The sequence below is a fragment of the Protobothrops mucrosquamatus genome, unplaced genomic scaffold (genome assembly GCF_001527695.2).
Source record: "Protobothrops mucrosquamatus isolate PMUCROS unplaced genomic scaffold, P.Mucros_1.0 scaffold1183, whole genome shotgun sequence".
NCBI classification, from domain to species: domain Eukaryota; kingdom Metazoa; phylum Chordata; class Lepidosauria; order Squamata; family Viperidae; genus Protobothrops; species Protobothrops mucrosquamatus.
The window spans coordinates 993952-1017418 of record NW_015387396.1 but is presented as its reverse complement, the minus strand read 5'-3'; the positions used below and the strand labels follow the sequence as shown (position 1 = coordinate 1017418).

The window sequence follows — 23467 nt, the reverse complement described above, 5'->3', positions numbered from 1 at the left end:
AAGCCCCAGTAAACAATGGGATATTTCTGAGTAAAACATTAATAAGGTTTTGTTTTAACTTTAAAGTAGCCCCTAGAGCTTCTTTACAAATTATTGAATCACTTCTGCTGAATTGCTTAAATTTGCTATTTCTAAACCCCCTTGTGCATAAGTAAAAGTTGCAGTTTTAACCCTACGATTTTGTAATAATCTCAGCAGTTCCTCACTCCTGAAGCCATCTTACTGAGATGCAGACATCCATTTCAGATCAAAACAGCCAGTTCATGCTGTTTTGAGATTCATGTGAGAATCTCATAAAATGAGAAATATTGTTGGATCTATGACAATTATAACATCATTGTTAAGCTACTTGAACCATTATCTTTACTAAGATCAGTAGAGCATTATTCCAGTATTAGAATTGCCCTGAAACAAAGAACAGGAATCTTACTTTCCTGCTGTGCTAGTGCAGAGGAAACATACCCTCCTCTGTTTGCATTTGTGCATATTGGAAAAATCAAGATGGCAATGATCTTGGTATTTTTTTTACTCCCCCTATAGATATTCTGGCAGTGAGGAATTTATGTAGTGAATTAAAAAAAACTTGCTGCAAATAAAAGAAGGTGGGCAAGAGTTGGCTGATGTTCTCTATAGATGAAAAAAGCATCATTTTTGAATCAAACTAAAAAGGCCAAACAATGTGCGGGGCAGCAATAGGTACCTCTAATATGTAGATTGGAAATACAATATATTATGAAATTAATATAAGCTTGAGGCTCTCAGATCTGGGCTGCAAAACCATTGCTTGCCATAGTGAGTGGTATGTAATTAGCAACAATTGTTTATAGATCTGGTCCAAATGTATAAGCCAGATGTTAAATTGAAATGTTGCAGTCTCTGGTGATTAAAAAGTGGGATACAAAAGTTACTTTGAATTAATAAAGGGAACATATCATAAACTCAGTGAGCCTAAAACAAACTGGCAATGAGACATTGAAATGTACCTATCTCTATGAAGCTTCAATGTGAACAAATTGCGAATAGAATTCTGGCTTAGCATGCCAAGGGAATATGGCCCATTCTGAAACAGCTTATCCCTCTTTGGGGTGGCAAGTGGGCTTCACATGTTACACAGAAGCCAATTCATTTTTGCTACTTTGAGTTTATTGGCCACACAGTCTATATGGTCATACCTTCCTGCTAAGTGTATCAGAGAGCATATTTGTTTGCACATAGTTTTTTCTTTATTTTTTCTCAGATCTATGTTTGAGGTAGTTTTAAGTGTATATTTTTTTAAAGAAGTAAAGCCATCTGAAAACGACATGGGGTGTGGAAGAAAGCAATTCAGAAGTAAGATTGGTCAAAGAAAAAAAAAGAAGCATTTGGAGAAGATGAGGGCAAGGCCAGAAAGAAACTGGCCACAGGCCCAGTTCTGCTGCCCTCCAAAAATAAGACTTTTCTGATAGTTATTCCAACTTCCTATAGTTATCCCATAGATAGAAAATTATGAAAATTTACATCTATCACTCTTGAATCCAACATCTTTCTGGTTGTCAAAGTTGTTCTTTTCTGATAGTTTTCTGCTTTGAAGAACTGTTGTTTCAGGAACAGAGTACCTTAATTACTCTTACAGACAAGCTGAAATGCCCAGCAAAAATGAAACATGGATTATATTTTTCTTTTCCTAGGTTCCCTCCAGCAGCTGGTCTGATGGAGAGGATTCAAGCAATTGCTCAGAATGTCTCGGACATAGCAATGAAGGTGGATCAGATTCTTCGGAACAGTCTCCTAAATGGAAAATGTAAGAACACAATCAAGTGTGAAAAGAATAGTCTGGCGCCAGTATCTTTGTTTCTATGCATACACTGAATACATCTGAGTTTCTCATGCTATAGTACAGTGATGACAAACCTTTTAGAGACCGAGTGCCCAAAAACTGGCCCTGTCCCCGCTCCACCCCCTGCCTCACCCCCACTCTGCCCCCATCCCCCGCCCTGCCTGCCCACAGGACCACTCACTGCCTCCAGGGCCTGCCGCAGATCACCCAGGCAGCCCAGCAGCGCTATGGCGGCCACACCCTCTGCCCACACCCTGCAGCATCAACTGCATGATGGGGTGTGAGGGCAGAGTCTTGTCTATGCTGCCTGCCTGCCATGTCCTTGGCTGCGCTGCTCCATGTGGGCCACACTCGGGGGCGACTCTCCTTCAGGGGGGCTGCTGGAGAGGAGGGGGTCACGGGGGGAGGCAAGGCTGGGGCAATGGCATGTGTGCCCACAGAGAGAGCTCTGAGTGCCGCCTCTGGCACCCGTGCCATAGGTTCGCCACCACTGCTATAGTGCTTCTGTATAAATCTAAGTTACCTTTTATTCCCCCCCCCCAAAAAAACCCCCTTGGGTTTAAGCATTAAGGTGCAATATTCTCACATGGAAGAAATCTGCCATGTCTTGTACTACTATTGCAACTTAAGCAGCATGATTTAAAATTGCAGACTAGATATAGAATAGAGGAATGTGAGTGCTATAATCCAGAAGACAATTCTCTATGTGAAAAGCTTTCTGTCAAAGGTGGAAAGGAAAATGATGGCTTGAGATTGCCTGTCAGCAATAATCAGACCTGTCACAGCTTTTCCAACTGTGATGACATGTCTTCTGTTTCTACTCAGTCAGAGTTTTTATGCCTAAATCTTTAAATAGGAGTCAACATGTACAAATACGCACATCTGTACCTTTTATAACTCTTAAATAAAACTGCATATAAAGTTAAACCACACCAAACCTACTTTCTAAGTATCCACCCAGTTGGCTAAGCCATCTGTGAAACTTTTTCAACACAGTGGAGATACGTGAGAAGAAACCAATTCGGCCTTTTGCTGAGGGAAACACTTAGATCTTCTATTCTTTTTTGGTTGATATAACACATCTCTACCTTCCCCCTGTATCCATACAGAGTCCCAAAGGTGCTTTTTCAAAAGGCAGCTGGACTTTGTTTTTCCTTGAAGATGTTTCGCTTCTCATCCAGGAGACTTCTTCAGTTCAGTTCAGAAGAAGCTTCTTGGATGTGAAGCGAAATGTCTTCAAGGAAAAACAAAGTCCAGTTTTGAAAAAGCATGACCTGGATGACTGAAAATCTCCATAAATCAGCCAATCTATTTTGCTCATTCTATTTCCTAATGTAGTTCATGTCTTTCTGATTGTTACGATTTATAAGCTATTTGTGCTTTACATTGCACATTCAGGCTTACAATCACATGGCCATTATCACATGACTATCTGTGTAATGAAGACTCAACATCTTTCATATTTGGATTCTGTACATATCAGAAGCACTAATCCATCTTAAATCAGGCCATCTGGACTGGGAATGAATGGAAACATAGCTACAGCAAAGTTGTTATAGGCATATTTTAATTCTAGACTTGAAAAATGGAACGTGCAAAATTAGTGAAAAGAACATTCATAATCAAATATTTCTTCCACATGGTTTCAAACTGTAGGAGAGAAGACCCTTTTAATGTTGGCCTTATTTGACTCAGCTGGGGATGGAAGAGTTACTATCTGAAAAGCCATTGATAGGCGGAATGTCAAACATCATGAGCTGTAATTCTCACTGTTAGAACTGCCAAGCCATTTCCTAAATCAGCAGCAGCAACACGGTGGAAGAGAGGGGAAGGAGGGAGGGAGCCCATCCCCTTGGCAACGGATGCATATCCCGAGGACACCTTCGTCCTACTTCTTTCTTCAGTGTTCCTCACTGTGTGTATCACCTCCTTTTAGTGGATGGATATGCTAAAAGCCATAATTCTGCGAAAATCATGCTACAGTGATTCTGTTTGTTTCCTACTAAGCCACTAAAAAAAATTATCCCCAACAGAACCATTAAAATACATGCCTTAAATCCCATGCGGACTCATCAACTTTGCTTTCTGTTGTTGTTCCTGCTCTCCATAATATATTCTCTTCTAGGCTGACTTTCATTCTGAACTAATCAACATCACCTATAATAGTTGCTCTTATTTTGCCACTGGAGTCAAATGGGGCAATTATCACAGAAATCCTGTCAGTCTTAGGTATTAGCTGTGGATTGTCAAGCTTGGGACTCATAACATTTGGGTCCTCTACCCACAAAAAGTGGCCAATAACTAGCCTTTCTGCCATGTGTTTATTTATTATTTACTTATTATTTATTACTCAAGCTTCTGTACTGCAACAATCCAAGATCCTGAGTGGCTTACAAGTTCATGTTATAATAAATAAGAGTAAAAGCAATATATAAAAACTGCAAGCATTGTGAATTCAAATTATAATTCTGCCTATCAACAGCCTCAGGGGTAGCATCATCCTTTGATTCCATCCCTAAAAGTTCTCTGAAAGAGAAAGGTCTTAACCATGAGATAGAAATTCAACAGGGAAGGAGATAGCAATCTACAGATTACTGTGTGTCTTTTAATATCTTCCTCATAAAAAGATTTTTTTCATATAGTCTTTTCAACATCCTGCACATGCAGTGAATAGCATCTTGGCAGCTTCTAGAATAATCCAGCCTTCAGGAGAAGCCTTGAGGGAGAAAAGCATGGTTTCCCCCACATTTTAGTTTTCACTGATGTTTCAACAACTTCATTGACTATGTCTGAGCTCCTGTATCACATTAAGACATAATGTGGTTTTTTTTGTGTGTGTCTCTGTGTGTGTGTGTGTGTGTGTGTGTGTCTGTGTGATTAGATACAATACATACATTTAGCCATTGTGGGTTAGTATTAAATTTGAACCCATCAACTGAGCTTTATTCAATACACTATGGTAAAAATTCATGACTTAGTATCATATAAATCCAGCCAGTATCTCTCTTTACCCCCAAAGGGAGTTTTGCAGGTTCTCATTGATAGTGTATTAATATTCACAGATTTAATCACTGATGAGGGGGCTGGCCTAGTATGCATTACAAAGCTTGGTTGGGTATCAGGTATAAGAAGCCCCTCAAATCTTGTGCCAACTTAGATTTCCGGTATGGCATCAGCCCTGATCCTGAGGAAGGGGGAGGGGTGTTGCCATTGCCATCCAAGACGTTCTGGGGCTTCCAGAAGTGCCACTCTAGACATCAATGGATGTGGGACCTTATTTGTGAAGTTGGGCCTCAGAGATCAGATGAGGCTGCTGCAAGGGTACCAGCAACCCTGATGTGAGGCTTCTTCTCTACCTGAGCCACTTCATTCTGTGGCAAAAATTGGTGGTAGAGTTCCCTAGACTCTTGGGGACTTTAATTTGCCTTCTTTAGACCAAGAATATGAGCTGACTAAGAAGTTCACAGCAATTATGGATCTGATTCAGATTATTGATGGCTCATTTCATTGTGGGGAGTTACGTAGTCTTTTTTTTTTTGAGACAGTCGCATAATTTAAAGATGTAGTCATCAATCTCTTGTCATGGAGGGATTACTTCCAATTAGCCTTGAACCTCTCTGTGGTTACCCTTGCAACATGGAGAAAAGACCACTTTGTCTGTCTGAAGCACCAGGTGGACCTGTTGGGGTTCCAGAGGGAACTTGAAGTTTTGGTGCATGGTTCAACCAAAGCCTTAGTTGCTACATAAAATGAGTATGTGATGGGAGCCAGATTTTTGTACCTGGTGTCTTTTGTTGTATTCACCACTACCCCAACTCAGATCTTTTAGCTTTTTTTGTTTAAAACATCACCTGAACCCTGTCTCTTCCCTTTGACCTTTTGCCCCTTCAGAAAGGCAAAGACGGGCATAGAGAAATTTAAGGAAATTAATTCCAATCCAGCAGGTCCACTGATTCCTAAGGTGTTGTTTAAATCAGGGTTTCACACACTTCGGACAGTGTTCTTCTGCTTTTACTGTTTTTTTAAAGAGCTTTTTATATATATATATAGGCTTGGAAATGAAGCTTTTGCCTTCCTGAATCAAAGACTTAATCTTTGAAATTGTCAATGGATCTCATTATGATGATTAATGGGGCAGATGCAAGAGTACTTTATGACTGCCTGTCTAACCAAGCTACAATGTGGTGACCCTCAAATATTAAATATTGACAATTTCCCTCTCAATGTTCTTTGCCCACCAAATGACTGTAGCTCCCATCTCTCCCCAGGCTAGAGAGAATGCAAAGAAGCCAATAAACTATAGCCACTGGCTGTTTTAATATCAGTTTTTAACATCCATCTTAAATGTGCAGATAGGGTTCTTAATAAAGCTGAGTAGCAATGACCTTATTTAACATTAGGGACATGAATAATTGCATAGGTTTCAGAAAACTAGTCATGAAAACAAATGGAGCACATTATAAATAGTTGATAAAGGTCTTGCTGGCTTTCTTTTGTATGAATAATGGATCATGTCAATGTGGACCTTGCTGGGTGAGTGCTAAGTGTGTGCTATGCAGGGACAGGCAGATGTACTCCAGTATGTCTAGTAGCACATCTGACATCATGAATCCACTTCAGTGGGGCACTGTGGAAACCATGTCCTAGTTGGGACTGATATTATTCCCTGAGTCTCCTGACTCAACTCCTTGCTGTTCTTCTGTTTGCTTGCCTTCCTCAAAGGGTTGTTGGCCTCATGCAAAATTATCAAGCTTGGGAAGATTTCATCTGTGTTTGACTACCAAAGTGGGATTGATTATGTTGGACCAAGAAACCAGCTGTTCTGGAGCCTGCTGTGGTCTTTGGTCAAAGAACTGCAATCATGCTATGATTGTAGCTAAAGCTGAAACACTAAGACAAGCATGAACAAAGTCTCCTTTCAGTTATGTATAGCACATTGGAGCATATCTCAAGAAAATAGAATTTGTTTACATTTTATCTTGTCTGGAAGATTTCTGTGCTTGTAATTATTTGTCTCATTGATGGCTTGTAAGTTAATTAGTTACTAGCATAAATCTCTGCTGTCACTTGCACATGTCTATATGTTGAAGGGCTTTTAAAGATGCTGTTAGAAATGTAGGGTCCAGTAGACACAATCTCAAAGGTTGACAAATGGCGAAAAACTGAAATTTGGACCAACCATTAATCTTCCGTGTTGTTTAAGAAACCAATTAAAAGAAGCCGGGAGACTCCCTACACCACCATTTAGGCTTCACTGCAGTTAAAAATGATAGTGCAGGTTTGTTTGTTTTTTAAAAAATGTATCCTTTCTGCTGACCCTCTTAAGCTTATTACAAGTTCTGGACAATGAAAGGAAGCAGATTTTTAAACATTCAGGGAACTGCACCTTTCAAGGTGGAACACATCATGTGAGTCACACTGATTTTTGCATTGTGAATTAAGTTCTTCCCATTGAGCATAGAATTACCTGGATGGAGAGGATATTACACACGTGGTCTTTCTATCCAAACCTAGTTATGAGATCTGAACCAAAACCTATTAAAACAAAAGGTTTAACAACTTCAGTATTCTTTAGCCATAAAATCTGTCTTAAGGGGATGGGACCGATGGTACACGAATTTTTGAACTTGTAAAAAAGCCAGAAGGTTGGGACTGGAAGATAGATAGATAGATAGATAGATAGATAGATAGATAGATAGATAGATAGATAGATAGATAGATAGATAGATAGATAGATAGATAGATAGATAGATAGATAGAATAAAAGGAAGAGAAATAGAAATTATAAAACTGGACAATACACTGAAAACCTTGCAGAGTAATGTAATATATAATTACAAGAAAATTCAAACTACTTCATTAGAAGAAACATCTCCCTTTTACTCTTATTTTTCAATTTGGTTTAAAACAAATACAGAGAGAGTTGCATGGTAATTTAACACTTTGTCACATTCAGAACTGTTATATTTAACTACTATTTATGTCAAATTTTAGATCAGCTATAAAAATAAAATAACATAACTAAAGTATTTAAACTTCTTATTTTAATATAATTCAGAGCTTGGATATGGCAAATGGCCATGCACAGGATTGTACGCCATAGTTTCCAGATTAATTAAAACTAATATTAGACTTGGTTTTTTCATATCTGAAGTGTTTTGGAGATTGCTGCGTGCTCCCATAATTTTATCTGCCATATTTCTAATAAAGGAATTAGAAGTGTTTTCCAGTAAAAAGCATAAAGTAAGAGCTTAGCATATATAAAGCCAGTTCAATCTATTTTATAGATACGGTATATACAATTCAGTAATACTGAATAGATAAATAACATCTAGAAAAGGAAACTCGTCATTTAAGACTTGTTGCATCACATAATAAATCATCTTCCAGATTAATTTGGGCTTTATGGCTTTATGGGGTTAGAGCTTTTGGATAACTTATGATTATTTGGTTTAAATGTGGAGGGGAAAACAGAGATTGGAAACCATTTCACTCTTGAAAAAAGGATTTTTCATAATGAAGCATTCAAAATATTTAAAAGAAAAATCAAGATTCCTAACAATAGGGAGAAAATCGTGCCTAAAGGAAAAGTTTTGTGCTAGTTCCAGAGTCTGAAAATGTATATGTATATTTCTGTAGGTTCTTTAATTGGAAAACTGCTGAATAATATTTGGAGAAGAGAAAATAAATAAATAATCCTACTATCCATATGACTGAATTTAATTTGTTTACATTTAAATGCAAACTAAACATATTTTTCCTCCCTTTCTACTTCTTCAGCTTGGCAGATTATTTGTGTTGGATGAGCGGGGGGGAACAGAAGCTGTTTCCAAGGACAGTGTGGTTTGGTTGCTTCAATAATATGAAATACTGTTAGGAAACCACAGTTCCAAGTTTGGAACCAACCTCCCTCCCTCTTTCCTACAGCCATAGAAGGCCGACGGGACCAGTGTGAAGTACCCAGAGATCCCAGGTATTCTGACTGCTCTGGAAAAGTCGAGGTGAGTATGTTAATACTGTATATTTGAACGATCACTAAACGAATTCCTCCTCTGTTGAAATACAAGTCTATTGCATCCTAAGGTCTAGATAGTTCTAACCCTGTTAGTCTTTCACAAGACTTCAAAGACTTGGCTATGTGCAACCAGATAATGGGGTCCCTCACACATTTAGGAGTTCAGGCTCTCTAGCAGGCTGAGGTCCTAAAACTGTTAGGAACCCTGTTGCCCTGTTAATTTTTAGGTAATTATTATGAACATTTTCACTTGCCTACAGTATATGTATGTATGTATGTATATGTATAATGTATATGTATGTATATATATATATATGTATGTATGTATGCAGGGCTTTTTTTCAGCCGGAACGCGGCAGAACCGCGTTCCGGCACCTTTTTCCGGGCCGGCCGCACCGGAAATAGCCCCTCCCACACCGGAAATAGCCCCTCCCAAATTTTACTTGCATTCCTGTTCTCTAAAGGGGCGGTCCTAGGGTTTGATGAGGGCGTGGCCAGGTTTGAGTTCCGCCACCTTTTCTCCGAGAAAAAAAGCCCTGTATGTATGTATATGTATAATTTGTAACTGTTATTGTGTTTTTATGGTTTAAATTATTGTGATATTGTTGGCTGTCCAGAGTCAATTGGATTGAGATGTGCAACTGTAGAAATTAAATAAATTAATTAAAGAGCTGAATAAAGAAGTAGAATCTGGAAGATGCTCCCTACATGAGCCAGGGAGCAGAAAATGGATTTTTATCCTGTTCATGCAAATCTGGAGTGATTTTGCAGAGAGCAGATGGTGCTGTGGGGGTTATGAACAACAGTTGCCATTTTATTACCTCCCCCAGCACAAGAATAACTCAATGGAGCACAACCCTGGATCCCATCCAACCATCCTATTTTATATATACTTTTTTAAAGTTTGCAAAATCATAGGACTTTCTGTATTACTGAATACTACTGCTCAAGGATACTACCTATCCTTGAGCTGGCTGTTAACATTGGCATGAATTTGGCTGTCCCCATTGCTGATTCCTATTCTGCCTCAGTTACCAGTTTCAAGTTACTGCAGTCCCCTGACTTCCCTTCAAGGTAACTGATTTTGCACAACTTTGGGCTGCTTTTGAGTTATGTCAGGATAAGGGAAGAACACAATGATGTACCTAAGGCTGTCTCGCTCATAAGCTTATCCACACTGCATGCTTACTGTGATGGGAAGAAGCCCCTCTTACATTTCCTGAAGACTCCTCAGGAGAGCCTCTTAGCTAGCTGACTGCAGAGGCAGGCTGAAGCTAGTGTGTCAAGTATGAAAGGTTTTCCTGGGGAAAACAGAAAATGACCCGTTATTTGGATAATCTATGGCAGAAGAAGAAGGAAGCTTGAGAAGTTATTGATGAGGGACAAGTGTTTGCTTGACTACAATAGCTCTGACAGATGTGCTGTGAGACTGCCACCTTTACCTGGTTCCTGAGCTTGAGGCCTGTTCTGTGGCTACAAGTGAGGATGGAAAATGGCTTCTGCAGCCATGTCCTTTCTCAAAATCTTCCCAGATTTCTCTTCACTCGGGCTAAATTGGTGAGATAAAGTGAGACACCCACTGCTGGCTTTTGATTATTTAGGTCTGTGTCCTCAGCCATTCTTCCCTCATAAATATCCTCTCACAGTTTATACCATTCCTAAAGGATCTATAGATTTCTAGTTTGCTTTTATTAAGTTATTTGGTTTTACTATTTTTTTAAATTATATCAGTCCTCTGATCTATTAAGATAAGGCAAAGTTTAAATATCTTAATCCCATATGTATAATATATAGATCCGAGGCTCTATAAAGATTCTTAGATTTCATGATTAGGTTATACGTGGTGATAATTAAATCACTTCATTTTTTCCCCTAAACCCTGGGAATAGCACTCCTATCTCGTAGATAAAATTGGCACCAGATGTACTTTGAAACATCACTAGTGATAATGGGGAAGAAGGGATGGGGAAGGGAGTGGTGGGGCAGCCTTTTTAGATTTAGGAAGGGGTTGCGTTTTTTTAGAGTTAGAGCTTCATGCAACTGACTTGGGAGTTGCACGTACACACTTCATAAACATATACATTCACATTCAGAAAGGTGCACATATTTATCCATGCTGATTGATCTGTGGTCCCTGGGCTTCTGAGAAATTAGGAATGATGGCAATAGCTGCTGTATCACTAACATGGAGGGTTAGGGAAGTCATAGGCACCCACAAAGAACTGCTTGAGGTCCAGCGCCGTGGATTCACAGCTCTAGAATAGGCTTTATGGTCAGATACCCACAAATCAATTTCCTTGTTTTCTATAAATAAAGGCCTTTAGGATGAAAGTTCATTGCACTCCTCCTCACCTTAAATTTTTAGTAGATGGCACCAAAAATATGTTATTTCTGTTTTAGCATTCTAAATATTTTGCACTTATTATGCATTGTGGTTATAGTCAGGGCTTTTTTTTGTCATAGAATGCCCAGAACGGAGTTCCGGCACCTTTTTTGGATGGAACCTGTAGGGTAGGCAAGGCGGGTTGTATAACGTGTGAGTTCCGGCACCTTTTTTTTTTTAACAAAAAAAAGCACTGGTTATAGTGATGTACTGACTAATTAGCAAGCATATTGGAACAGCTTACTCCAGAAAGCAATCTAAAATTTAGAAAATCTTACCATTACTGGGTCAGTCTTCCCTATCCAGCCCCCCCTTTTTATGCAGCTAAATATTTGGTGATCCTGAGGAAAGCTATGGTAGTGTCAGGTTATCAGTGTCTTTTTGTTGTTGTTTTTCTGAACAGGCAAAAATTGTGTAGTAGGAAGAATCAATAAAGAAGAATATTTACAGCTCAGGATTGAAATGAGGGGTCCTCTGAACTTGGCTGTTTTCTTGCAGATGTTTTCTAGCATTGAGATGTTACCAAGTCTGAGTACTGAAAGATCTGCAATGAAACAACCAAGCTCAAAGACCACCTCAGTAGAAAGAATGTCTTAATTCTGATTTTCTTCAGGATATTGTTACCTGTGGATTTCATGCTGATGTTGCATCCCCGATGCTAATGTTAAATCTTGATTTCATTTCCTTTTCTCTGCCTGCTGGAAAGGCAGAAAATAATATGCATGAATTTCCAAAAGTCCAGGAAATGCAATAACTATTAAGTATTGCAATTAATTTACCTTCTTTTCTCCCACCCAAGGAAATGCTGAAATCATTTGTCATCTGCTATGAACGTACCACAAATTTCAACTTAGCCTCAATAGAAACAACAATGTTGAAAATTCTAGAAAGGGATTTGAAATTCCATTAGGGTCCAATAACTTGAAGAAATGTTTTTATTATTATGTTTAATTACATCTAACAATAAAACTGCCATTGGTAATGCAGAACAATCGACTATCCTAAATATCACAACTATGTGGGACAACATTTGAAATGTACCGAATGTGACTTTTTCCTCCTCCTCCTCCTCCTCCTCCTCCTCCTCCTCCTCCTCCTCTTTCATTTGATAATGCAAACCCTCAAAAGATACACCTAAAAGAATTCCAACTTTTCCCTGAATGCGCTATTGAAATGGGAGACTATACTATACTCCATATTCAAAAGAATCAAATAGAGATGTAGGCTAACTTAATGAAAAAAAAACCTGAACAAATTCTCATTTGAGAGTGGGAGAGTGAGGATAGATGCTTCTTGCTCTCAAATCACAGTAGCTAGGTTATCCTGTGTTTCATGATTAATGGATGGATGTAACTTTCACAGCCGTGTTAATTATTCACACACAAGCAATGCAAAAATAGCAACAACATGAATTTATCATCTTGCTTATTTTTAATCTAGAAAGTCATCTCTGGCCCGAAGAACTTCAGGCACCTTATATTTGTTGTGCTTTTAACATAGAACAGAACTTTAGTTAGCCTTGCCAGGTAGACCAAACAGGAAACAGATCAGATGAGTTAATTCTGCAGTGCTTTATTGTAAGGCTCCAATAACAGGAACTTGCCAGCCTGAAAGTACAAATCTCCCACCCTCCCTTTTTACAGTCTGATAATTAGAGGGGATTCTTTTTCTGAGCTTCCTCTCTGCCTGTTAAGCAGCTGTGGGCTCCCCCTCCCCTCCCCGCCTTATCTGATCATTCCCCAGGCAGCATCTCTTCCACTCGCTTCAAAATCATTCATATAGATCATTACAGCTGGATGCGGATGTGTGCAGCACTGTACAGCTGCACCCCAATGCTTTAGTTTAACTATAAGTTAAAATAGAAAGCCAATTTGGTGTAGTAGTTAAGAAACCTGGAGACCCTGAATTCTTGTCTTGCCTTAGGCAGAAAGCCAGCTGGGTGACCTTGGACTTCCCTGCCCTAGGAAGCAGGCAAGGGCCAACCATTTCTGAAAGATTTCCCAGAAAACTGCAGGGATTTGTCCAGGGAGTCAGCTGAAGTCAACACTGACTGTCTGGACAGCATAACCATAAATTAAAATTAGTTATCTCCTCCCCCACTGAACCTCAGCTACTAATCTAACTACTTGACAATATAAATTAACTGCTAGATTAACAAGACACAACTTTTACATTACTCAGATTTTTCTAGTTCTGTAGCACTCATTTTTGCTGCGTTTGTTCAGGCCTGGGTTAAATTTTAAGTGTGATTTAATTGTGGGTGGCAGTAATTTGATCTCCTGTCTGAATGATTGGTGAGTTTTACATATTGGGAGTGGAGGTCTGTCTCTTGAGTGGATTCATTTGTGTAGTTAAGTTTGGAAGAGGATGGCACCAGCAATTATGGAGGATGATTTATCTATACAGAGGAACCTATTCTTATTGCTTTGTATGCAAAATAACTTTTTAAGGGCATTGCAATTTTATTTTCTTTCTTAGTGCAGGATTGTCAGCTCTACCTTGCTGGGCAATAGAATATTAATGCTAGCAGTGATCTTTCACCTATCTGTTTTTGAAACTTCCTAAACAAAATACTTATTTTTCCCGATTCTTTTTTCTCTGCTAGTACTGACTGAAATAAAAGGCAAAATATACTTTGTGGATTGATACAGCTACCCTGAGCTCCTCTGGCAGCATCTCTTCTGCATTTAGATAAGAACATAACAGAATCTAATCTAGTTTAAACACAATTTTCTTTCACAAGGCATACTGTGAATTTGCTCCTGTAACAAAACACACAGAAAGTATTTTCTCGTGCTGCATTTTTACCTTTTTTTTCCTCCTTCACAAGACTTGTACTTGTCGCATATCTTTCTTTCTATTATTATTAAAACAATATTTTGCCTTGCAGTGGATGAGGGCTCGGTGGACGTCGGACCCTTGCTACGCGTTCTTTGGTGTGGATGGCACAGAATGCTCCTTCCTCATCTACCTCAGTGAAGTTGAGTGGTTTTGCCCAGTGCTACCTTGGCGAAATCAGTCAGCAGCTGCCCCTTCTTCCAACCCATCACCCAGGATACAGGTAAGACTTGCTGCTTTTGGATTGACTCAGGGCTATGACCTATTTATCAAAGTGGTTTTCTTTTGAAACTAGCCTAAATATTCTCATTTGATAGAAATGGACATGGGCAACCATCCACAGAAAAACATGTGTTAGAACATCTGTTTGTGAAAAACTGCAGTTCCTGAATGATTCCAATTTTAGGATAAATATGGGAGGAGCAGGAAAAAAAATCTTGCTGTTCTATGACCGTAATAAAGATTGATTGATTAGGAAAAGATTGCATACTGTCTACAACTAAGTATGATCACACATCCCACTCAATCTCTGTTCTCCATTTTCCATTAAATATACATAAATAAAATCAGAGCACACAGTGCATTACTATGGGATCAGGTGCAATAGGGAGACTTTTTCTCCTGGTTATATTTTTTCCCTGATGTTGTAGTAGTGTTAATATAGGCAGAATGCCTGAGTAAGGAGATGCTGCCTATAATTTCACTAGAGTAGCAACTGAGGGGATTAGTCTTTCTACATCTGCCAGAAAATCAGGTGGCAAGAATGGGAAAGTTGAAAGAGAAGGAAGTCTATTCTTAGCTTTTCCCAATAACTATCAGACTATTTTTCATATAACAGTTTGGAAGTAGTTTGTCACGGTCCCCATCTAGGATATTTTAGACCTACCAGCCTAGCTTATGCCCCTGGATTTCCCTGATGGTCTTGCATTATCTGCTGAGCATAGAGTGGTCACTCCATTGGGGTCGTGAATGCAACTGGTAGGTGCTCTTAAGACAGTAGCAAAATGAAACCACTGATTAACATCCAGATAACAGTTGTATGCTCTAAGGTCTAAAGAACTATAAAATAAAAGTTATGGTGGGAAAAACCCAACCTTAATAGCAAACCTCCATCAAATATACTGTACAATTGTCAGTGGTTATAAGATGTAAGAAAGTAAATCAGTATCCTAGAGAAGGACATGGTTGCTGCAAATATGAACCAGGACATTCCACATTACAACAACTTGTAGTTTGTAGTTTTATCACTTCTTCTACCAATAGGCTCTACCTGACAATTAATTTTCAAGATAGTCCTCGGCATATAATCCTAAAATCACCATATTATCCTAAACCATTTCAGTAGTATTTTTAATCTTACCCAAAGAGGTAATGGAAAGAAGAGTGTATGCCCAACTGATAGGTCTTATGAAAATCACTGAGCCTTGCATGAATAGAAAATCTATTGGTTTTTTTTATCCTCCTAGGCGGTTTTTCAAAGAGACCTCTCCTATCTTCTGGAGCTGATTGGCAGTGGCAAGGAGTCCTTGATCTTCATGAAGAAACGGATCCGTCATTTGGCTGCCCAATGGCTGAGGGCCTCTCATAAACTGGAACAGAAACTGGAGGGCAAACACAGAGATCAGAAGCAGGTACAAAATTAAATTAGTTGCTTGTTCATTGTGTATGGGGTTATAAGTGTAAGGTACAGAAATTCAGTTGTGCTGTTGTTTTTTTGTAATTTATTTCTTGCCTACCTAAAACCCTATTTCTATTCACACACACACACACACACCTTTTCTTTTTGGCTTTTTTAGATTTTGATCCACATTGGCTTCTTGACAGAAGAATCGGGAGATGTTTTCAGCCCTCGTGTACTAAAAGGGGGTCCACTGGGGGAGATGGTCCAATGGGCAGATATATTAGCTGTTCTTTACATCCTGGGGCATAGTCTGAAGATCACAGTCTCTTTGAAAGAACTCCAGAGGTGGGTTTTCTTCCATAATTTAAGCATTGCATTTATGGCACAACAATCTTATTAATATGCATAGAAGACATTTTTTAAAAAATATTCTTATCCGATGGTAGTAATCTGAAAGTAACTTAAAACTGAAGGGCTTTCCGTTTCATTGCATTAGACTGAATGCCTTGATCTCAAAGATTTAGATTCCTCATACTGTGGAAGGCACAGAAGATTTATCAGTTCAGAATTCAGAGAAGAGTTATTGAATACAATAACAGAATATTACAGGAAAAAAAACCACCCAGGTATTTTATGGCTAGCACGATCTAATGACTAACAGATATAATGACATTATTCATAGACTCTCTCATATGCCTTGTCCTTTTTCTTCTGTAAAGAGTGACACAAAATTATTTAACGCATGAAAACTGACAAAATGGTGTTCACATGTTTATGTGATCAACAACATCAAAAGTGCCCTGTGAGATATATAACCCCAAATAATGCTGCTTTTTCTCAGATAAGCATGGTAACAGTAGTAGCATCTCAAAGCATTATACAGTAGATATCTTCATACCATCTGCCTTCTTCTAACCATAGCTATCACTAATGTTAGGCCACTTTAATTTCACAGAAAAAAGGAACTGATTATAGTACCCTAAAATATTCCCTAAAGCAAATCTTTGCTATAAAACAAATCTTTGCTTTTTTCACATATGTGTGCTGTGTTAACTGTTACTCCTTCTTCATGACTCTTTCACCTTTAGATAGGAGAGCAAATCCTCTTTCATAGAATGAGCCCAGCTAATCAAAGGTTCCTACGGTGCAAGTGATGATTTAACAATGCTGCATAACTGCTGAGGGTAAACAAAGCTGGCTTAGCAAGAAAAAAAGCCGTGTTTCCTGGGACTCAAGCTTATTTTTTAAACAAGGGACACCCCCCCCCCCCATCTCCTTGCCATAGCAGTGGGTTCTTTTTCAGGCTGAATGTTTGTTAAAAAATTCTCTCTCCTCCCAGCAAAGTGACTCCAGACTAAATTAAGCAAAGAAAAGTAATCTTCTTAAATAATGCAGGATTTCTCTGATGCGGGGTAAGAAAAGGAAGAGCAAATGGGATCAGAACAGGATTGATCTGATTAGTATTTAATGGTTGCTGATTCAGTCTGAATACCGTAGTATGCTTCCTGATCACTCCTAGCTTTTTGCTATTCTACACCAAATAGATTAAGGTGCCAAAATAAACGTTGCAGGAAATGAAGTGCAGTATCACATGAAAGAAAGTGCTGCTGTATGAAGATCGCCCAGCCCTGTCTGTAATATTTTGGTATGACTTTCCAGTCTTCTTATATCATTCTGCCCTCTGCTTTCCAGGTTTTGCCAGCAGATATGTACTAAATCCATGTCTCAAGCACATGGGAGCGATGGCCCAGTGCAAGGGGGAACCTCTCTCTCTCGGTACGCCACACTCAGTGGTGGGATTCAAATATGTGAACAACCAGTTCTCTGTCTAGATGTCGCTTCTGGAAGTCCATTCTGGGCCTAGGCAACAAAAAATTAGCTACTGGTTCTGCCGATGTGGTGCAAACCGGCTGAATCCCACCACTGGCCATACTTAGTGTCTTTTAGTTGTTTGGGGGTGAGCCCTATTTCAAGCCTGCCCAATGGCCTCTGACTATGATTAGTTTGGGGATCTGGTGGGTTCTGGGGAAAAGGCTGGTTTGAAAGATCAGAGTTTTCCTGATGCCCGGTGAAGAATGACTCTGCAGAAGAAGGTCTAGGGTGCAATGGAGATGCATCAATCCTGCACCAGTTTAAAATGGCTAGTGAAAGCTGGACCACTGTTTAAGGATCACCTAACTGTATCATAGAATGAATGGTCACTAAAGTGTGTGAGATTGGATCCATGGGCAAAAATTGTATCAGGATAAGAGGAGGAATTCTGCTTTAAAACATCAGAACATTCAAGGATACGTAGGAGATTTTGAGATTTCCCGTGTTTTGGAGGTTGGTGTGATGGAGACTTAGATCTTTTCCTGAATCACATCCAGTTTGTATGTAACTAGTAGAGGACTTCCTTCCTTTCAGCAGCCATTGTCCCACCGGAAATAAACATGCTCTTTGTGTCCTGTCCCTACCAGCATGCCCTTCTGTCTCATATGGCCTTTTATAAGCAGAGCCACTCAAAAGTTTAATTTATTTTGCTCTTCTTCTCCTCACTTATTCTAACATGCTTTGGTGGCAAAAATCATGGGAAACTTTTTTTTTTTTGGTAAAATGTAAAGGTCAGGAAAGGTGTTCCATTTAATGAAATTGGTGGCAATCTATTAAAAACAAACAGATAACTCACACTTACTGCATAGCTTTTTAGCACCTTGCAGAATTTTCCTTTCATACCTTTTTTTTTTCCTTGTAGACAGCATATTCCACGCAGAACAATCAGGCAGAGATGGCCTGATGCTGTAGCTATTAGGACTTCAAGAGGAAAAATGACTCAGAAACTCCATGGGCACTTAAAAGTGTGAAGTTGTTAATTAGCACCAGTGATAGTGCAAATGAGACAGGAGCAAGGACTGGGGGTAGCCTGAGAAAGGGAAGTTTCAGATGTTGTTACCTTTGCACAGTGGCGGGATTCAGCTGGTTCGCACCATTTCAGCAGAACCGGTAGCTAATTTTTTGTTGCCCAGGCCCAGAATGGACTTCCGGAAGTGGCATCCACACAGAAAACTGGTTGTTCACATATTTGTATCCCACCACTGCCTTTGCACCATGATTACGGTGATAAGAGGCTATAGCGTCCTGTATGTAGTTCAATTTTGTTGGTTGGTTGGTTGGTTCATTTTATAACACTGCCCACCTCACACATGTGATTCTGGGTGGCTTACAGAACTAAAAACACAAAAAAAAAACAGTGGAAAAAATGATCAAAATCACGATAGCATAAGACCATTAAAAGAGTAAAAGCTATTTAAAAAGTTAGAAACATGATTTGTAGGAAAGCATAATCAGTGTCTCCAACAGCATAGACATTTTGCAGGATTCATGCCATCCTTACCCGATCCCCAGGTAAGATGGCAGAGCCATTGACTTCATGCCCTGCTGGAATGCCAATAGGGTTGGGACCAGTCTGACCTCAAGGGGAATGATGTTTCAAAGAGTGGAGACTGTAGCAGAAAAGGCCCTCCTCCTGCATGACATTCCTTAGTGAATGGGACCCATATCAGTTTGTTTGTTTGTTTGTTTATATTTCACCTTAATTATTATCTCTTTAATAATCAGGCTAAGGTTGAAAACAAATCTAATACTCCTTCCTCCTCCTATTTTCCCTATAACACCATCTAAGGTTAGTTCGGCTGTGAAAGAGTGACTGGTTCAAAGTCATCCACTTGGCTTTTTATGGCTAAGGCGGGACTAGAACTCATGGGCTCCTGTTTTCCAGCCTGGTGCCTTAACCACCAGACCAAACTGGCTGCCTTTCTGCCAGATCTGACTGGAAGGGTTGAAGTGACTGGGAAAAGATGTATTGAGTAATTGCTGTACATCAGGGGTGTTAAACTCGCAATGTCATGTGACTTGTCACGATGTATCGCAACTTTTTTTTCCATTGCCAGCAATGGGGTGGGCACGGTTTCGCTATGATGCATCCGGCCTGTGGGCCGGCAGTTTGACCCCCCTGCTCTACATTTTCCAACCTATACCTAGCTAGTGAATCTTGCTTGGCATAATAAAGCCTATCCCTGTGCCCTTATCATTGTGAATGGAAAGAGGTTCATAAAGCTGTCTTCTTCTATTATATCAAGGTAAAGATACCTTGGAGTCAAGCTTATCACCTGGAGACTAGGGTGGATGTCACCCTATTGTTTTCTGAGCAGCAAGAGAGAAATGTTTTGTTATCATTTTTTTCTGGGGCTTCTATTATAAATTCAAGTTTATCCGCTTTGCATATCCAGATACAGAATAATGAATATTGCTCGGCTTCATTAGCATTAATCATTATATACTATGTTCTGGCTACATTATCAAGATTTGCCTATACAGGTATAAAACACAGAGGGAAAACTGTACTGAAAAAATTACAATTGTAATTTAAGGGACTTGAAAATTCAACAGATGTCAGCATAAAAATGTTTGCTTAAATATAAATTTAAAACTCATAGAAAGAGATTGTGTTTATTCATCATGCTAAACCAACATTATAAACCATAACCAAATGAAATTGTAATTTAGCATGTTTCATCAACCAAGCTATAAACTTGTGTCAACTTCACACACCCATTTAGTTTGGTTTAGTGTTTGATTAATGCAGTTTACAATTATGCAACTCATCAATCTATCTCTGATAACAAAGATGGAAAATCAGAATAAAACACTGGGGGAAAAAATCATATTCTGACCTCTGGGACTAACTGTAACCTCTTTTTAGTGATTCCCACAGCCTCATAATATGGAACATCCCCATTAGTGAAGTAGCAAGCAAAATTATCTTGAGGCATTCATATCAATGAAAATAGTTTTTGTTTTGCTTTAGTTCATTATGTGATATACGAGGGATTGACAATTTAATTTTTCTTGTTTGCATCTCTTTCTTGTTTCTTTATGCATCAATCCTGTTTCTGCATCTGCCAATTTTTAAAAATCCATCAATTTGCTTTTTATTTATGGATCTGATATGCACACAGATGTTGTATTATTTTATCTTAAAATATACATTTCCATAAATGCATTTTAATACATGGCATTTAAAAATCCAGTTTGGCTGCTTGTTTTATTTTATTTTTAGCCAAGAAATGTATTCTGACATTTGGTGAGGCACAAAATTACTTAGTCCAGAAGATACAGGCAGTTAGTCTCAGAGTTTATAAAGATTAAATTATTCAGACATCCATACTACAGGAACACTCATCCCTATGTACTATGTGTATAGGCGCAACACACATGCACACAAATAACAAAAGAAGAAAGATTTGATTAACAGAAAGCTACAGCTAAGAATGTATTCTCTAAATTTAGAGTTAACTGTAGATTTTCCAATTTAGAATGAAGCATGGCACAAAATAAAGAACAGAGCAGAACAAATAAAAGGTTGCATCATTAAGTATGATATGTTTCCATGTATTGTCACTGCCCTGAGTTCTGTGAATAAAGAATAGAATGCAAATGTAGCTCTTTTTTTTTGTCCTAATAGGTTATTATAGGCCTCAATAACTGCCAGTAGAATGGGAAATTCAGATAACAAATTGGATATGTGTGTATTAATCCAGGTAACAAAGCTTCGAGAACAGTAATTATTTAGTGTCTCCTAATGAAATTAGTTCATAGAACTAATCTATCCAGAGCCTATTTCTCACATAGGCAAAAAGGTGTCTCTGGAAAGTCCAAAAGGTTGATATGAAGGCAAAAGTGGCATTAAGGGGGCAAATCACTTTGATCTGGGAAAAATTCTAGAACCCATTAGGTTTGTATAATGCTTTTAGCTCAGTGGTTCTCAACCTGTGGATCGGGACCCCATTTGGGGTCGATCGACCATTTCATGGGGGTCGCCAAGCAAGGCTGTCCGCCATTTTTTTGTCCGCCATTTTTTTGTCTGCCATTTTTTTCCCCTTTTCTGGCGGGTGCCTTACCTCCCTTGGGCTGGGCCAGCTGGTGGTCGGCCTGCTCCGTCTCTGCTGCTTGCCAGCTACGCCTCTGCCGGCACAGGGGGTGGAACCACGCATGTGCGGCGCTCCCGGGCAGGGAAAGTCCTCGACTTACGACCGGTTGGGGTCGCGGCATTAAAAAGGTTGAGAACCACTGTTTTAGGTAGAATTCCAAAAGGATAATCTGGAACATGTAGGAAGGCAAGAAGAGAGTGAATGTAAAACCTGTCAGCAACACTATAAATTGGCTTATCTTTTCCCACAAACAGATATCTGTTCTCTACAGCTGCTGCAAAGCATGGCTGTGTAAAACAGGTGGTACCTTTATATTCTTGTACATGCTGAAGCACCTTCTGGGAAATGAACCCTATTCATCATGCAGCCCTAACAATTACTAATTGTGATATATATATGGTTAAGTGATAGTGACTGGTCCAAGGCACCCTGTTTTCTTGACTGAAAATCCCCAATATACAATCCTGTACTGTAGCTACAACACCACACTGGCTTTCAATGTAAATAAGCTCACAGTAATTAAAAGTAAAAAAGAAAAGAAAAGAAAGAGGGAGAGTAGAACATAATACTTCCTATCTTTATAATGCTTCTCAATGAATTAATGACTCCCAACAGGCACAGATCAAGGGAAGTGTGTTTGCCAGGAAAAGATAAAACCTCAAGATATATTGATGGTATAATTATACCTGTTTACTTTTAATAGCGATATTATCAAGGGAGCAAACTCCTCGTTCTACTGCAAGACTTTTAGTCACTGAAAATTTACATCACTTTATGAACAGCTAATTCTCAGGACAAATTTCCTGCTAACGGCATTTGCTTCCAGTCTACTGCTTCTGCAGAGACAGATCCATTTGTATTGCACCCTGTAATAGAACTGATCTTTTTTTTTTTTTTAGCTGATGAGTGCCCGCAAAGATATTGAGAAAATAAGAGGTAGATACATCCAGGTAGAGGAACAAGAAGGGAAGATAGGCTGCACTGGTTCCTCCTCTTGTGAGCATGAGATGAATGATTAGGGGGAAAAAAGAAAAATTCAGAAAAGAGCAACTAAGATGACCAAAGGCCTGGAGACTAAAACATACGAAGAACGGCTGCAGGACTTGGGTTTGGCTAGTCTAAAGAAAAGAAGAAATAGAGGAGACATGATAGCAGTATTCCAGTATTTGAGGGGCTGCCACAAAGAAGAAGGGGTCATGTTATTCTCCAAAGCACCAGAGGGCAGGACAAGAAACAATGGTTGGAAACTGATCAAAGAGAGAAGCAACCTGGAATTAAGGAAAAACTTCTGACAGTGAAGACAATTAACCAGTAGAACAGCTTGACTTCAGAAATGGTGGGCGCTCCATCACTGAAGGTTTTAAGAAGAGACTGGACAGACACTTGTCTGAAATGGTATAGGTTCTCCTGCTTGAGCATGGGGCTGGACTAGAAAACCTCCAAGGTCCCTTCTAGCTTCTATTCTATTCTAGATCTGTTGCCCATCATTTCACATAATGCTACTATAATCTCCCTGTTTATAAGGAAGTCAAATTTTGCATTTGGACTTTCTCTCTTTCCCCTTGCCACAGTGTAGAAAACAAGCATGTATTATATAGTTCCTGGAATATTATATCCAGAAAGAATATAAGTACATGGAAAGCAGTTGCTGCTAATATACTGGAATTGGTCAAATTAGCATACTTTCAAGTATGAATCTATGTCATAAAATTGTCTGCAAATTCTCTTTGTTTAAGGGGAAAAAAATAAGCACCAGCAATTGTATAACTTCCCCTATGGTGTTGGAATTTTATAGTTCAGGCTTCTATAGCAAAACTAGGCCAGT

General features: G+C 39.1%; 1 protein-coding gene across 2 annotated transcripts in view; it reads left to right on the top strand.

Annotated features, from left to right (window-relative positions):
* MGAT5B (alpha-1,6-mannosylglycoprotein 6-beta-N-acetylglucosaminyltransferase B) overlaps positions 1 to 23467 on the top strand; it is a 309533-nt gene that overhangs the window by 200843 nt on the left and 85223 nt on the right. For both annotated transcript variants that reach the window (XM_015820790.1, XM_015820789.1), the window contains exons 4-8: positions 1668 to 1780; positions 8744 to 8817; positions 14105 to 14275; positions 15519 to 15683; positions 15849 to 16018. In XM_015820790.1, the coding sequence (XP_015676276.1) occupies positions 1668 to 1780; positions 8744 to 8817; positions 14105 to 14275; positions 15519 to 15683; positions 15849 to 16018 (693 nt within the window). The remainder of the gene's footprint in view (positions 1 to 1667; positions 1781 to 8743; positions 8818 to 14104; positions 14276 to 15518; positions 15684 to 15848; positions 16019 to 23467) is intronic.